The sequence below is a fragment of the Carettochelys insculpta genome, chromosome 1 (genome assembly GCF_033958435.1).
Source record: "Carettochelys insculpta isolate YL-2023 chromosome 1, ASM3395843v1, whole genome shotgun sequence".
Taxonomy (NCBI): domain Eukaryota; kingdom Metazoa; phylum Chordata; order Testudines; family Carettochelyidae; genus Carettochelys; species Carettochelys insculpta.
The window spans coordinates 249,737,851-249,755,005 of NC_134137.1; the positions used below are offsets into that span (position 1 = coordinate 249,737,851).

Consider the following 17,155-nt stretch of genomic DNA (forward strand, 5'->3'; position numbering starts at 1 on the left):
ACGCCAGAATAACGTGTGCAGTGAGAGTGGAGAATCAAGTGGTGATCACAATCTCGAACCTTGCAACACCACAGTGTTGCAATCAGTTTGGAGTTGGTAAATCCACATTGGGCACCATTATCTTCCAAGAGTGCAAGGGCATTAAGGAAATCCTGCTGCACAGAACTGTGATACTTTGCAATCTGCAAGAAAGAATGGGTGGATCTGGAGGAATGAGCTTTTTAAACTGGTGGAACTAGATGTTCTGAATACAGGGGAGTGAGCCTGATCAGTGGTGCAGCAGGAGTCAAGCTGATACATGCAGATAGCCATTCTTATTCGCTTGCACTGGATTGCACTTGCTCGGTCTTTGTAGCAGAGTGGCTTTTGAACAAAGCTTATAAACATAATACAAGGTGTGACCTGTGAGCAACAAGTAACTTCTGTTTTTCAAATAGCTTATGCAGGTTGAACCTCTCTAATTCAGAACTCTCTCATCTGGTAACATCTGCAATCCAGCATGGTTTTAGTTAGCTGGATGACCATTTATCAGGGCATGGCCAAGTTTTCTGAGGTCAGATTAAAGATTGTTTACAGCTACCAGTCCCGGCTCTGTGTTCTATGCTATTATTTAGCTGTAATTTGCTCCTAAATGTCCCAGTAAGCAATGGAAGTGTTGGTAATGCTGCCAGACAATATGGACCTCCCATGGTCCAGCAAATTCTCATCCACCACTGGTCAGGTCTCACGGGTGCCAGATTAAAGAGGTTCAACCTGTACAAGCTTCTCTAGTTGTTAAAAAAGCCAAAAGCCGAGAGCATTTAAGTAATAGTGTGTCACTGAGGAATAAACATATCCATATTATTATTTATGTAAGTTTCTCAATCAGTATTTGAACAATATAGCAGAGCTATTACACATGACAAGAAGGTCTATCAAGTTTTGCCTTGCACACTGCTCCAGGGAGACTAAATACCAGCTTGAGGAGACATACCTGCTCTATGTCTGACTGAGCCATCCTGCCAAAAACAAAAAAGTGGAGACATGAGCTGTGTCTACACGTGCACGCTACTTCGAAGTAGCGGCACTAACTTCGAAATAGCGCCCATCACGGCTACACGTGTTGGGTGCTATTTCGATGTTAACATCGACGTTAGGCGGCGAGATGTCGAAGCCGCTAACCCCATGAGGAGATGGGAATAGCGCCCTACTTCAAAGCTGAACATCGAAGTAGGGCACGTGTAGCCAATCCGCGTCCTGCAACATCGAAATAGCGGGGTCCGCCATGGCGGCCATCAGCTGAGGGGTTGAGAGACACTCTCTCTCCAGCCCCTGCGGGGCTCTATGGTCACCGTGTGCAGCAGGCCTGAGCCCAGGGCTTCTGGCTGCTGCTGCTGCAGCTGGGGATCCATGCTGCATGCACAGGGTCTGCAACCAGTTGTCGGCTCTGTGGATCTTGTGTTGTTTAGTGCAAGTGTGTCTGGGAGGGGCCCTTTAAGGGAGCGGCTTGCTGTTGAGTCTGCCCTGTGACCCTGTCTGCAGCTGTGCCTGGCACCCTTATTTCGATGTGTGCTACTTTGGCGTGTAGACGTTCCCTCGCAGCGCCTATTTCGATGTGGTGCTGCCCAACGTCGATGTTGAACGTCCACGTTGCCAGCCCTGCAGGACGTGTAGACGTTATTCATCGAAATAACCTATTTCGATGTCGCTACATCGAAATAAGCTACTTCGATGTAGGCTTCACGTGTAGACGTAGCCATGGTGTTGCAACAGGAGGCGTTAGCCACCAGAGCAGTCTCAGATGGGATCTAGTGGCTAGACCCTCCCACCCTTCCCAATGCCAAGACTATGCTTCTATTTTTAACACGATAGCTCAATCAGACAGGATGGGCATGACACCCTGATCTGAAATTTAACTTCCAGCTCAAAGCGTAACCAAAGCATACTTCTGTGCTCCCTTGACCCCTGCACACTGGTCCCAAGGGGGACTCTTTCAGCAGCTGATGAGGAACCCAACGTAGCAGCACTCCAGCAGCCCTTTTACTCAGTCATGACTGCCACTCCAGCAGATTGCTATACTCATCCCCAAGCTGGCACCACATCAAAGATACATAGTTTGACACTTAGGTTTTCTGTGAAGTGATTCTTTTAACTTGACTTAATGACTGCTAATTAACAAATTAACTAACAGGTTAGTAGACATTAGTCTGGAAGGTCTGCAAACTTTTTTCACAGGGCATAAACATTTTTGGTTTGCAATACAGCCACCATACCACAGGGAAAATGCTTTTTAGCACATCCACACTAACGTGCAGAAAGGCTAACTAGTATGTGGACAGTCAAACAGGGTTTAAAAACTCTAGGGTAGACAACCCCTTCTATGCAAGTTGAAGTCTGCTTTACACAACTGAAGCTTTGTGAGTTGCAGTGTATGCCTGGGAATTTCTAGGCACCTAAAAATTAGGTGCCACGATGCTCAGCGCCATGATGCCTCATTCCTTGCGTGTGTCAGACCCCAGAGACCTTTATAGTGCTGGGGTTTCTCCAGCAGTATCCCTCTCAACTCTTCCCTCAACATTGCAGGGCTCAGTCAAAGTCCTTACTCGCTCAAACAAAAGTCTGCTTGAAACCAAAGAGCAGATTCTTATTTTTTACAATACTGTAGATTCACAGTAAGTTTCATATTAATGGGACATTTAGCTTAGGAAGGACTTTGGACCTATGCTGATATGGCCAGATCCTGCCAAGTGATGAGCAACTGTTAAGAAGTTGCTCAGCACCTGGCAGGCTCATATCCCTTGAGCAAACAAGTGCAAAATATGGGGCAACCTAGGGTTAACGTGACTGAGTCGTGGGCAGCTGTTGTCTGGCTCTGGGCTGCCAGGAATCAGCTCCCTGCCACTCAGAGGAGCAGGGAAAATGACCAGCTGCTGCACCGGTCAGTTTCCTGGCTCCTGCTGGGTAGGCAGCCGAGAGCCAACTTTTGGCTGCCGCCACTGATAGCAGCCTGACTTCTGGCTGCCACTCCTGACAAGAGCAGGGAATTTCCCCTCTTCTGTGAGCAGCGGGCAGCCCAGAGCCCGGCTCTCGGCTGTCTGCCACTCACAGGAAATTGACCAGAGCAGCAGCACTGGTCAGCTTTCTGATTCCTAAGAGTCACAGGGTGTGCTCATCAGGTTCCCAGCTCCTCCTGACTTGCATGAAATTTCAGTTATGCAAGGTTGCTCAGGAATGTAACCTTCACTTAACTCAGGGGTCTACAGTATAAGATATCCAGGTTAGGATATCTTTGGTACAAGTCAAAAGCAGCTTCAGCAAACAATTTTCTAAAACCATGAAAAGACTCTTTGGAAATAAAAATGCCCTTTAAAAAGGTAAAGGAGTAAATGTAGCTACAGCAAGATGCAGTGAAAAAACCCCAACAAAACTACTAGCTTAGACTAGTCTGAATACTATAAAAATGCTTTTAAATGCCTGATCATTCTGTGTATGAGCAAAATCTCACAGTAATATAACTTAACAAAAAGGATGATTGTACACCTACTATGTTGTTACAGTGTCTCCCCAACTTCACTCCAGCCATGTATTATATCTTGTCTTTTCACTTCTAAGCTCTTGGGACACAGACGGTCATTCATTTTGTTTTTCTTTGGGAGCCTACCCCAGTGGGGCTGACTATACACATTTTAAACACTCTCCATCATCCTAGGCTTTCTGCTTTTCAAAATTTGGCAATAGGGAGTTGTCAAAAATGACCCTGCATTGTCTGAAGTGTTGCAGTAGCTATAATGCGAATCAACTCACAATAGAAAGATAAGCTTCCAAGTGCTCTTGTGGCTGTGGTGGTCTCCCTCAGATCCTGGGACAACATAGGTCAGCTAATACTTTCTATTCAACCATCTTCTGTTGGTACATGAGACAAGCTTAATGACCTATAGAATTGCTTTGTGCATCTCAAAAAGCTTGTTCCTCCCACTCACCAAAGCTGGTCCAGTAAAAGATGTTACATGTAATCATTGCCCATAGCTATTACAGACTATACATGCTTGAGGAAGGGAGGTGGTTCTTCTCACAATAAATAGGTGGGGCAAGTTCTCTATGAGACTGATTTTACTAAGATGTGATCCACACAGGGATAAGTCTGGGAATGTATAATAAATAGTAACAACTCTTTTAAACATATGGCTGTAGTCTGTGTAATGATAGCAACAGAAGCATGACTAATTGTTTTGACTGAGGGCAACTGTAGCTTTGACTGGTATATGATGCATATCCAACACAGAAAGCCTGCAAATGTTTCAAAAGTACTCTAGCTACACGCTTGGAAAAAGAAACATCTCTTTAAAAAGGACATTTTGTTTTGGGTTTAAAAAAAAGCTCCAACTTTACAAAAGAATGCTATGTTTATTTTCAAATGTGGTAAAAAGCCTCTTATAAATCTTTTATAATGCTTCAATATAACTTTCCCAACCACAACTAATGCAACAGTCCAGGAAAAAAAAATATAGCAGTTGCCATTTAGCCTCAGAGAATGAGCTTTTGTAATATGAACAACAACATAAGGACAAGGTACAGTACATTACAATGCTTGCAATTACCCCCACTCTGTATCGAATGACAAGTTTTTAATAGTTGACCTATAAAAATAAAATTTACCTAACTTTTCAGCAAGGCAAATTAACAGTGCAAATACAGTCTCAACATTCAATTCTGAATGTTGGCAACATTACTTGATATTTTAACTCTCACACAAAATAATCCACATGACCATCATTTGTTGCCTGTACCTCAGTTCATTAATCCATGCTGATTAGAGGTGGACTAATAAAGTCTAAAAGTTCAACTGTATTTCAATCCAAACTTCCTTATCAGTTTGGGGATGGGTCATCAGATCCATGATTTTGGTTCAGGCTCACCTCCATGCAACTAACGATTTAACAGTTTCTCCTCAAATTAACTTCCCAGCAGAACTTTTTACAAACAGCATACCCAATTCCACACTTAACAAAAGCTAAACAAAACATATGTATGGAAATCTAAACTTCACATGGTAGCAATCATCAAGCCATTTCAGGATCTTTGGTACTCTGAGAATAAGAAAGAAAATGGCACATGACAAACAGTCAAAAGAAAAAAAATTACAAGCAAAAACATGTTGCACTTTCTTGTTTTTGGAAAGTCAGTGTAGATAAACCTTCTCTTCTCTTCAGATCATTACAGTATCACAGTTTTGCATTTAAAAACAATTCCCACTACCATTCTAAAAGCAGTATTCTAATATTTTTCTTTAATTTGACTTGATGATTAGATTAAAATAATGCCATATTTCAGAAAATAAAAAAAAAAAATCACCTATCACAATACAATAGATTAGTAGGCTAACAATATTGCAGTAAGCCCCCCTAACAGTGTAACTCCTATGTGAACAATTATTTGATTAACCATTCGCAGTTTTCTATGCAAATTAGCGTTAGTGTTATGACTAGGAGGTTGTAGCTTTTTCCTTGGTGATAAACCAATTAATATGTACAGACAAGTCAGTGTAGTAGATCGCTTGAAGTTAAATATATGCATTTCCCTCCTATACACACAAATAACCATTTTTCTCTGAGTGCTTATTATTTCCACGAAATCTCCTCAATAAATTACCTTTATATCTCTTGGCAAGTTCAATCACATAGGGAATGGTTTTGATAAAGAAGGGTTACTTGCTCTATATTAACTGTGGGTTCTTCAAGGTGCGTGGGCAACATGGATTCCACTTCTGGTACGTGTGCTGCTCACGAGCATGATACATTCTTTTAAATAGCAGTGTCTGTTGAGGCCCCACCTACACCCTGGATGTTCTGAGGGCATAAAAGTCAGGGGACCCAACCATCCCCCATGGAAGTGGTCAGGCTGTGGAACACATCTTGGGGAAAACACAGTTACTTCGAGGCAAATAACCTCATTCAAACGATTGTCCACATGCATGCTACTTCCGGTGACTCACAGGCAATAACCTCACCGTCAAGAGGTCTACTTGTACTCTGGTTTAAATAATGGTTGCAGGACAGCTCAGCCAGAGTGGATGTCAGATCCGGAACTCTCTGCTAAGGTGTAGCGCAGGATGAAAGTGTGGCTTGAAGTCTAGTTAGCTGCCCTGCATATAGCAAGAAACAGAATGCCTAACATAGAAGCTGCAGGGGCCTTAATCTACAGTTGGAGTTGCGCAAGTTGACTAATAAGGTGGAACCTGTCATATAAATATGCAATCTCTGTTGAGAAAGAGAAGGCTTATTCCCCCCACACCATGGGTAGATCTATCTTTTCAGGCGTTCCAGGAAGCTCTGAAATATCTTCAACTGATACCAAGGCTAGGAGCTTCTTTTAGAAAGAGTGCAATGGTGACTCTGGTTGTTGTATGGTAGGATTTCTGTTTAACGTAGCAGATCTCATGGAAGACGACCTTTTCTCCAAATGTAGGTCGGAGAAGGATTTAGATGTTCTTCTTGACTTAAAAAGTGTGTCTTTCTCAAGGGAGGGAGGAGGCCTGGACCACAAGTTAGACTTGTGGCTTTCCAGAGCACTCACAGAGACTGTCTTGATTTGGTCTATTGATCTTACATTCCTCAGGGTCAGAGGAAGTCCTCATGGTAAAGTTTCATGTGGGATTCCTTCATTTTTTGTGTCACAGAAAGAATTACATGGAGCTCTCTTCTGGAATTGTGCTTCAATGAGGCAGGAAAGGTTCTTAGAAGCCTCCACCATTCAAAAGAATATCTGCCCCACAGCAGGCACAGGATTTGAACCCTGGAGTCTAAGATTCCATGTTTCTATAGGACCTTCAGTACCTGTACTGGTAACACCACTTTCAACAATAACAACTAGATAGATTTTAAAATTCAGAAAGCTGACACTGTAGGTCTTCTGCCCATGGCAGAAAGACAGTAGGAAGGGGCTGAGGAAATGAGGGAGGGCTCTCCTCTCTTTTCACCCTCAGCTGGGGGCCTCAGGGACATTCAGGGTGCAGGTATGTGCCTCCAGTTGACACTGCAATTATAAAGAATCTAATGTGACACCAGGAAAGGAATCCATGTGGACAATCACTCGGAGACCTTTACAAATATGGTTGATGGCTTTTTATACTACATATCTAAAACCCACTGGATCAGCAGTAAAATAATGGTGCTGCAACATGAGTCCATGTTGCTTTTAAAAATGATATGTTTTTCTACTGGGTGGATTAAATGGCTTACAGTACATACAAAGCCACAGTACACAGAGGCATAATTAACCTTTATACACACACAGGCAGTGCAGTTACAAAGGGATGTATGATCCTTTTATTCCAGTACCTTTGTATAATAAAGTTAACAAAAATATTCAAATATTAAAAAAAAGCCAGCTGGCACTGCCAACTAATTCCCATAGTAGTCTTAGAAATCCTAATCCTGTAGAATTTCCCTGTGAAGTTGATGCACACCAGAGTCACTGTATTGATATCTATGCCAAGCAGGCCTGGTGATGCAGCTACCTGAGTTTTTTTCCTGTTGTTTTTATTTTTAATTTTGTGGTATTTTGTTTTGTTTCACAACTTTCCAGCTTTCATGTAGGAAGGAATAGAGCCACGCTGGGTAAGCCCTTCGAACCGCTTGTAAGTATAATTGAGGAAAACCCAGTCTTTGGATTTGAAGTCAGGTTCTGTAGTATTTGGCACTGGAATGTACAAAACAAAAATAATTTAAAAAATTAGTATTGCTGGTAAGAGAAGTTGACACACAATGTCAGGCAAACAATCGTGAAGTAGTTTTCTTTAGCATCATAAAAAAATATAAGTGAAATGCTGGTCCTAATTAAATCAATGGACATTTGACTGTTAACTCCAAAATGACCAGATTATCACCCTGTATCTTTCAGGAAGGAATTGCTCTTATGTTGCCTACCACAGTAAGATCCTGAGCCCCAGCTGTGACCACAATTAAAACAGTAATTAAATAAAAAAAACCAACCAATTACAAACTCACACTCTATCCCACCAAGAATAGCAGCAAAAATCATACCTGTCCCCACAGAATTGTGCCATTCTATAATTTTGCCTGCTCTTTTTCAAATTCTTAGTGCTCTTCTGAGATTTGTAGAGCATTTAGGATAGCTAGAAACATTTTTCTTTACGGCCATCTATTCTACGCAACTCAATTTTATCTAATAATAGATGTGATACTTAACTTTAGGCATCCACATTTTAAAATTCTAGCCTTAAAGGAAAAGGAAAACCAACCTGCTATTACATAGGAGCTATTTCAGAGTTACAGGGAAAACTGTAAGATTTTGGGTAAGCAGGATGAGCTAGAAGAATAGTAAAGACTGTTTGATACCAAGATACTTAAGTATGTGGCTCACTCAAAGCACACATCATTGAAGCCAGTGAGGGCTTTGCAAATTCAGGTCTTAGGGCTTGTCTCTACTACATGGTGGATCAATGCTGCAGTGTTTGATCCACTGGTAGTCTATTTATCGTGTCTGCTTAGGTGCAATAAATTGATCTCCGAGTCCTCTCCCAGAGATTCCAGCGCTCCACCAGGACAAGAGGAGCCTGAGCTGACAGGAGAGCAGACCCTGCTGACCTTAACGCCTTGAAGATATCATGGTAAGTATGTTGACTTCAGCTATGTTATTTACATTGTTCTGATCAACTGGAGGGGTGTTAAGTGTAGACATAAGAACGTTACATAAGAACACAAGAACGGCCATACTGGGTCAGACCAAAGGTCCACCCATTCCAGTATCCTGTCTGCTGACAGTGGCCAATACCAGGTGCTGCAGAGGGAGGGGACCGAACACTTAACGATTAAGCACTCTCTCTTCTGTCATCCATCTCCAGCTTCTGACAAACAGAGGCTAGGGACACCATTCCTTACCATCCTGACTAATAGCCATTATTGGACCTAGCTTCCATGAATTTATCTAGCTCTTTTTTAAACCCTGTTATAGTCCTAGCCTTCACAGCCTCCTCTGGCAAGGAGTTCCACAGGTTGACTGTGCACTGTGTGAAGAACTTCCTTTTATTTATTTTAAACCTGCTGCCCATTAATTTCATTTGGTGTCCCCTAGCTCTGATATTATGGGAACAAGTAAATAGTTTTTCCTTGTTCACTTTCTCCACACCACTCATAACTTTATATACCTCTGTCATATCCTCCCTTAGTCTCCTATTTTCTAAGCTGAAGAATCCTTGTCTCTTTAATCTCTCTTCAGATGGAACCCATTCCAACCCCCTAATCATTTTAGTTGCCCTTTTCTGAACCTTTTCTAACGCCAATGTATATTTTTTTGAAATGAGGTGACCACAACTGTACACAGTATTCAAGATGTGGGGATACCATGGTTTTATATACAAGGGCAATAAGATATTCTCTGTCTTATTCTCTATCCTTTTTTTAAAATAATTCCTAACATCCTATTTGCTTTTTTGACTATTGCTGCACACTGTGCGGATGTTTTCAGAGAACTATCCACGATGACTCCAAGATCTTCCCTGATGAGGTGTAGCTAAGTTAGCCCCCATCATTCTGTATGTATAGTTGGAGTTATTTTTTCCAATGTGCACTACTTTACATTTATCCATATCATTCAGTTTTGTGAGATCATTCTGAAGTTCATCACAGTCTGCTTTGGTCTCAACTATCTTAGAAGCTTAGTGTTGTCTGCAAATTTTGACACCGCACAGTTTACCCCTTTCTCCAGATCATTTATGAATAAGTTGAATAGGACTGGTCTTAGGACTGACCCTTGGAGAACACCCCTAGTCACCCCTCTCAATTCTGAAAATTTACCATTTCTACCCTCTGTTTCCTGCCTTTTAACCACTTCTTGAAAGGATCTTCCTTTTTAGCCCATGGCAAGACCTTATACATTTAAGAATCTCATGCTATATGCTGATCTTAATTTTTCAAAAATACCTATCTAATTTCCAATGAGAATTAGACTCCTAAATCATGTGTTTAACAGTCCTTATAATTGCTGCTTGTCAATCATGTAGGTGCTTTTGCAATCTGACCCACAAAGAACATAATATTTGCTTTTGGCTTAAACATCAGTGCTAAACATGTGAAACTAATTAGTGCAATACATTTTACCAAAAATGTGGTGATATTGTCTACACAGTGAAATCCTGTGGGGTCTTCTATAACTGCTTACCATCAAGGCAACACATTTTCCTATAAATTCCCTCTCTCTCAGAACACACACATGCCTTTTCCCCCTAATACTAAAAGCTATATTTTCAGTGAGAAAGACAATTGAGGTAGGGAGAGTTCACAGATTTACATTTTTATTTAAATGCAATTCACTAACAAAAAGTTTCCACGAGACCTCACTACTTTGGACCTGCACTGTGTTTCAATTAAGATACTAGAAAATGAATATAATGAATATATAAAAGTAAAATCTGTGATTATATTTTGGTGTGTTAGATAAGACTGCAATTTACAAAGTCTCACCTGGCTGTAAAATATCAGATTCTGGAAATTCATCAAAATTCGAAGTGTCATCAATACTTTTGATTTCTATTGGGATTGCAGCTGGCCTCTCCCTGCACACAAACAAAATGAGCATCAGTGTAGTACTGAATAGTAAGAAAAGCTTCATTTAGTTTCATAACCTTTTAATTTTGCTGGTTTACACTACAGGATGACAATGCCCCTCTTGTAAACACAATGGGTAAGAACCTCCATTGATGTACATTGTTATGGATCCACTGACCTCAATCACTGAAGACAATTTGCACAAGCTGAGGATCTGATCTGATCTGACTGCAAAATGCCTCACTTGTTCCTGGTTTGAAATCATGGGCCACTAACAGTCTCTTTTAGTTAGTTTATATTAGAACAGTTCTTGTGAACCAAAATGAAATTCCTCCAAAGTTTGGCTCTCACTTGGGAAAAATCTGTCTCCCTTGTGTTAAAAATGGGTTCTAAACTGATTTGCAACAGATTGCAGCATGATGAAGTTTTCACCAAGATTTGTAGTCAGGAATTGATCTCACAGTTCAAGTCTATTCATTCAGTCAAGTACTTCCCAGGGCTAGGGTGAGTCGTTCAACATGGCATGCTATGAACTGTGTAATTATCTGGAATTGTTCTGAATACCTTTTGCTTGCAGTGGCCGCTGCTGACACTAGTTTACCAGTGTGCTTCCTCGCCACCTCCCCCAGAAAAGGCTGATTCAGACCATTAAATGAACAGAGCAGCAACAAAGTTAACAGCTACTCATAAAAGGGAAATTTGTTTAAAAAAGCTGCTTAAGTGGCTTGCCTTAACATTTTTTTTAAAGAGAGACCACATACCCATTCAAACCTTAAGGATGGGTGTGTGACAAAGGCAAGAAATAAACAAGATAAGGCAGTAAAAGGCAAGGTCACATGCCTCTGCCAGTCTTCTTGTAATGAACATTCTTTCAGGAACTCAGTCGTGTCACTGGGGGGCCATTGGGAGGGAGGAGGGGAAGCTACGTTGTTGTGTCGCCAAATCTAGAAATGACAAACGTGCTACTGCTCTTGCTATCTGCTGGATCCCACCACACCTAAAAGGCATGCATATGAGGTCCTGTACATCAGAGAGAGTGCACAAGAGCAAACGAGCTGCAGGGTTGGGTGGGGGTGACCATGAACCCTCTTGGAAGAATATGGGCATTCGCACATGAAGGTACATTATTTCTAAGACACATGTTAACTCTACACACGCACGGTCGGAAGAGATTTCCCAACAAAGTTTCTGTTGACAAAGTGCTGTAGGCCACACTCTAAGAGCAGATTGAAACAGCACCCCACTCTGCCGAGAGAAAGGAGCCAGACTACCTGGCTGTTCTCACGACAAAATAGGCACCTGGAAGCACAGCAGACAGGGCTGCTCATTGTTCTGGATGCCCTCTGTGGCAAGTGAAGGCTCCCTCAGAGGGTCCACACAGCTTTTTTTGTTGACAGAATCTATTGACAGCAGTGTTATGCCTCATAGCTGAAAGGCAAAATACTGCCAGCCCAAGAGCTGAGTTTTGTCAACAAACTGCTGGCAAAACACAAGTTTTGTCGACAATACTAGGGTTTTGTCAGCTTGCTAGTGTAACCGTAGCCTTAGAGAACTGTAGCAGCAGTACCTACTGGCCATTTTTGAATGTCACTAATGTCAGTTTTAAAGGATGTGTCCCTTTAACTCATAGTTACAGATCTTCTTCCTTTTCAGTCTTTCGCCTTCTGCATTTTATGTTGTTTTCTATTTTTATTTGCGGATTTTTCAAATTTTCTTTCCACTGTCCTTCTCAAAAGAGCTCATCAGAAGGCTGCCTCCTACTTGGGGGTGACCGGTGGCCATTCTTTGGGGATGGGTCCCATGTATTTTTTGAACCATGAGCTACATCTCAGCCTGCTACAATATGAGCAGCTGTTGGAACACAAAAGGTGTGAGGCTTCCAAGATATGGCCCAGTGCACCAATGGGAACAAACATGCTGAGGTGGGGAGGAGCAGGGGAGTGTGGGGGAATGCAAGTCAGGAATCACTCTGCTTTACCTGTCATCACTGTTTTCTGTCCTGCATCACCAACCTAGTCTGGATGCTAAAGTGGGGAACGCAGCATAAAAAACTGATCAGACCTACGCATGTCAGTTTCCTCCTCTGAGAGCCAGGCTGGAATTGCTCATTTTCCCCCCCAGTTGCTACACTTGAAAAACTAAAAGCTAATTAAGACAAGTTAGTCCTGTTTTTACACATATGAAATTATTGCTACCAGGACTTCCATCCAATAAATAAAGCTTATGTATATACCTTATATGTCCCCAGTCAACTCCTTCAAAAAAAGGATGATCCTTTATTTCTTCTACTCCATTACTACCAATTCTATTTTCTGAATCAATACAAAATCTGAAGGGAGAAGTAAGAGAAGGAATGTTACAAGCAAAGCAGAAAGAAGCATACAAAATACAGTAAACAGTCCATTTAATGGACTAATGGAGTGGAAGGTGTCCACTATTCCTGAAAGTCCATCAAATGCAGGGGTTTACTGCCCCGTCAGGCTCTCCCAGCCCCAGTCACCCCTAAAAAAAAAAAAACAACCACTAGAAACCGCCCCCAAAACCAAAACCAAAACACACCTCTGCCACTCACCAAAGCTGCTGCTGGAGGAGGCCCCAGATCCCACTGTGTGACTGGGACCCCAACACCGCATGCGGCTGGAGGCACCCGCTGGGTACTGCTGGAGGGGCCACCTCGTGGCCTGCCAGAGCCTCCGCTGCCAGACCCACCCATGCATGCCTCCCACCAGTCTGCGGCAGTGGTAAGTCCTCCCCTTTTTTTGGGCGGGGGCGGAGGGGATTTAGGATTTTACAGACCCCCCCCCCCCAGACTTTAAAAACAATAGGGGTATGTCTGTTATTCCCAAAGTCTACTAAATCGGGGTCCGTAAAATCAACCATTTACTGTAAATCATTGCACTATCCTCTTGCAAAAATTTATAAGTCCTTTAAAAATGTTTAATCTTGGGACCATTCAATATTACACCCCGAAAAAAAATTACAGAAATAAATGTTGACAGTTGCATTACAAGGCTCAATACTACAATGGTAATAGGTCAGATCATACTTCCACACACAGGCTTTTTTGAACAAGTTGCTGCCAGTGCTGGTTATTATTCCAAACCAGGTATTTTGTTTCTTAAAATTTCCAGTTTCTCTACATGGTCTGATCCAAAAGCAGCATCTTGACATTTCTGCAAAGTACTTTCTCTTTGTAACCAACCTCCAAAATCTTATTCTCTTACATTAAACAGCAGAACTGTTCACCAGATAAGAAATCAGGGCTGTGCTTCAGCCTTCTGGAACTGCTAGCTTAGCCAGCAGACAACTGAAGAAGCAAGTGCCTTGTCAAGTGCTTTCCATAACGGAGAAAACAACAAGGCCCTTTCAAGTAAAGAGCCCAGCTCCTTTAGGTGCTGAGCCAGCCATTGACCTAAAGGGTATTGAGTCCACTCAGCAACTTGAAGATTGGTTCTTTGGCATGCTGCCTGGAAGTGGGCTGCCCTCTTATAAACCCAGCTGTTGACCAACATGCTGCTTCCATACAAACTAATATTGCTTCTGAAAGTTGATTTGTTTAACGAGATTCCCCTTTTGCTCTCATGTAGTCCATTTTCACCACACTAAAAGCAGTAGACAATTTGTGCTCAGCAGCAATTGTTGTCAAACAGATGGAAGATCCTCTATGTTATTTCCAGCAACAGAGTTAAACCAACATGTCTGGCAGTTGCTAACACACACAGAGCAATTTGTTTATAAGACTCAATATGGATAATTGGCTATATCTAAATCAACACAATGCCCATATTGATAAAACATTTTACTGGCAAAACTTCCCAGAAGCAAAAAGTCCTCCTTGCCAGCAAGGCAAGTGCTGACAGGCACTTCAGTAATGTGACAAGTCAGTCAGGTTATAAATTGACTAAGGCATACTCCCACAAAATGCAATATTCTTGGTGCAAATCTGAATGGCACTTAGAGGAGGTATGATATTATTTCCTACCTTTGAAAATTCAAAGCACCTTTCCATGGAAAAAAAAAAGTCCAAATTATTTTAATTTATCTACTGCTAGATAGTAAGTCAGATGTGAAAAATGTTTTTAACAAATATACAAGTATCACTTTTCATAGCAGACATATACAGCAAGCCTGGCCAGACAAACTAAGCCTTGACTGGGGAAGGACCTGGAGAAGGGGTGAGAGGTTAGCGGGGAAGCAGGAATGATGTGGGTGGGAAACAAGGGTGAGGCAATTAGGGCCTGGACCCTGATGTCCAGGCAATGGGGCTCAGGGACAAAGCCCAAAGCTGTGCAGCTGAGGTGTGGGGCCACTGTCCCTAGAAAGATGGGGAACTCCACAACTTTCTGTTCTTCTATTGCTGTGCTCGAGAGGGGGGCAGAACCAACCCCTGCAGGATGCTGTGGATACAAGAAAAGCCCCAGTAGGGATGTGAACCATGTTGCCTGTATTTGAGAAACGCTGAAGTCCAACTCCCATTATACCTGGGGCATTGGTGTGTTTGGCTCTGAAATTATGTGCTTTACTTGCTGGGTGCTGTTCAGTTTTTCCAGTTCCCCAATGCCTGAAAATTTGATTTTTAAAACATTCTGCCTCTGCTTCTGGAAACAGAGGCAAGAAGAGATCTGTGGTTGCATTATTCCTATTCCCTCATGCGAAACATTCAGATGAGAATTTGGAACAAGTTATTATGAGGTACAAATGAGAACTTACCAAGAAAATCTAAAGAAGATAGGAAAGAGGGTACAGTGGGAGAAGCACCTGAATGGGGTCCTTCAAATTCCTTCAACAAAAAAAACTGTGTGTCTGAAATTAAAAGATGCTTGATTTTCTGTTTTATCACTATGAACACTTAATTTTTATGGTGCTTGTTACAGAAGACTGCTTTTGAAGTTGTCATAGCCACCTTTCAAAGGCTATAAAGACTAATGCAGTCTGTGCAGTTAATGCTTTATCAGACCAAGTATTACACAGTAAAATGTATTGTCACCATTGTTGTCCTTCATCCCCATAATCTTCCCTTTATTCCTCCCCTCTCCCTATCTATCTCTTTGGTTCTTTCAAGGACCAGTCCTACTACAGACAAAATGTCCACTGAATGGAAATTCTGTCACCCTCAGCACAGCAGGATCAGGTCTTTAGTACATATAAAATTAGCATAGTTCAGGACTTTGATCCTTAAGCCCTACTCTTGCTCCCACTTACGTCAATGGAAGCTTTTCATTACTATGACAGTGGTAGCAGAATCTGGCCAGCAAGCTATGCTTTCCATTCTTGTGAAACGGATATATGGAGAGAAGGAAGTGAGTTCAGCATCTTTCCACCACGCACAAATGAATTCTCCACAAGCTGGAAAATTAATGTAATGGAAGAGGAAGATGCCTATGGGTCTGAATAGCCAGAAGAGTTTTAGTTACTAACCTTAGAATTAAGTCCTTTGCTTTCTCCGAAATGGGCACCTCTGGAGGAAATACTAAAGTTTCTTTCCAGTTCATAACTTTCCTGTAAGTTTCTTGTGGTGTTTCAGAGCAGAAAGGTGGATATCCTATATAAAAATAGAAATGAGCTTAATGAGCTTTTCCAACATTAGAAAATGTACCTAGGTCTGGGCTGATATAAAAACAAAGCTATTTCGCTACCTCTTCCTTGAATACTTCTGCAAGGAAACGTCAACAAAATATTCTTTCCTTCTAAACTATAAAATAACTGTTGAATTGTGAAATTATTAGGTTAGACAATAAAAGAAGAAACTAGATGAAATTCTATGCCTTTTGTTATACAGGAGGTCAGACTCAATCATCTAATGAGCCCTTCTGATCTTAAAATCTATCTTGGGACTTGTAATGCAAACATACCTATTAGCATTTCATACATAATCACTCCTAAAGACCACCAGTCACACAACTTGTTGTATCCTGTCTGCATGAATACTTCTGGGGCAATATAATCCGGGGTCCCAACAGTAGAATATGCCTGGGGGGAAAAAAAAAACAGGAGTTGTGTAGACAATTTATATGGGTGTCAACCACCCTTTTCAAAGTTCTGTGAAAATCTTCCTGGAATTACAGTACTGCTATTTAGTGGAAGAATGATAAGTAATTTATGTCATGTCACAACACACAAAAACCCCAAAGAGACTGTTCAATTAGATACACAAGCATAGAACCGAAGATGACTTTGAAGTTAGACTGCCATTGGTATGAAGAGACCACAGAATACACAGAATGAAACTTTACAATTTCTTAGCTCACCATTTCAGCGTACTGTATTACTAGTAAATGACAAAAGAAGCTGGAAAAGTGTACATTCAACATCTGACTGTCCTGAAACATCAACGAACTGTTCTGCCTATGGGCATGTTTGCATTCTAGAATTAACTGAGGCTCTTATCCAGGTGTTTTCCCTAGCACAGCTCCCATTCACACACAAAAGCATGGTATGCTTTAAACTAGGGTCCGCTGGCCTATCTTGAGATACAGGTTAAAACTAGAGCTGGTCAGTAATTTCATGACAGATGGAAATTCTGAATGTCACTCTCTCTACTTAAAGCCCAAATGCTAATTGCATTCTGGCAGGTAACTTGCCTACTCACAGTGAGAATGGGGACTCAAACA

At 41.7% G+C, this 17,155-nt stretch overlaps 1 protein-coding gene across 4 annotated transcripts in view; it reads right to left on the reverse strand.

Annotated features, from left to right (window-relative positions):
- Positions 1 to 4,387: 4,387 nt before the first annotated feature.
- Positions 4,388 to 17,155, reverse strand: part of STK38L (serine/threonine kinase 38 like) — a 63,964-nt gene continuing 51,196 nt past the window's right edge. For all 4 annotated transcript variants that reach the window (XM_075004270.1, XM_075004277.1, XM_075004293.1 and 1 more), the window contains 5 exons: positions 16,397 to 16,514; positions 15,963 to 16,086; positions 12,778 to 12,873; positions 10,461 to 10,552; positions 4,388 to 7,677 (listed from right to left, as the gene is read on the reverse strand). In XM_075004270.1, coding sequence (XP_074860371.1) covers positions 7,550 to 7,677; positions 10,461 to 10,552; positions 12,778 to 12,873; positions 15,963 to 16,086; positions 16,397 to 16,514 — 558 coding nt within the window. In that variant the 3' untranslated portion in view covers positions 4,388 to 7,549. The remainder of the gene's footprint in view (positions 7,678 to 10,460; positions 10,553 to 12,777; positions 12,874 to 15,962; positions 16,087 to 16,396; positions 16,515 to 17,155) is intronic.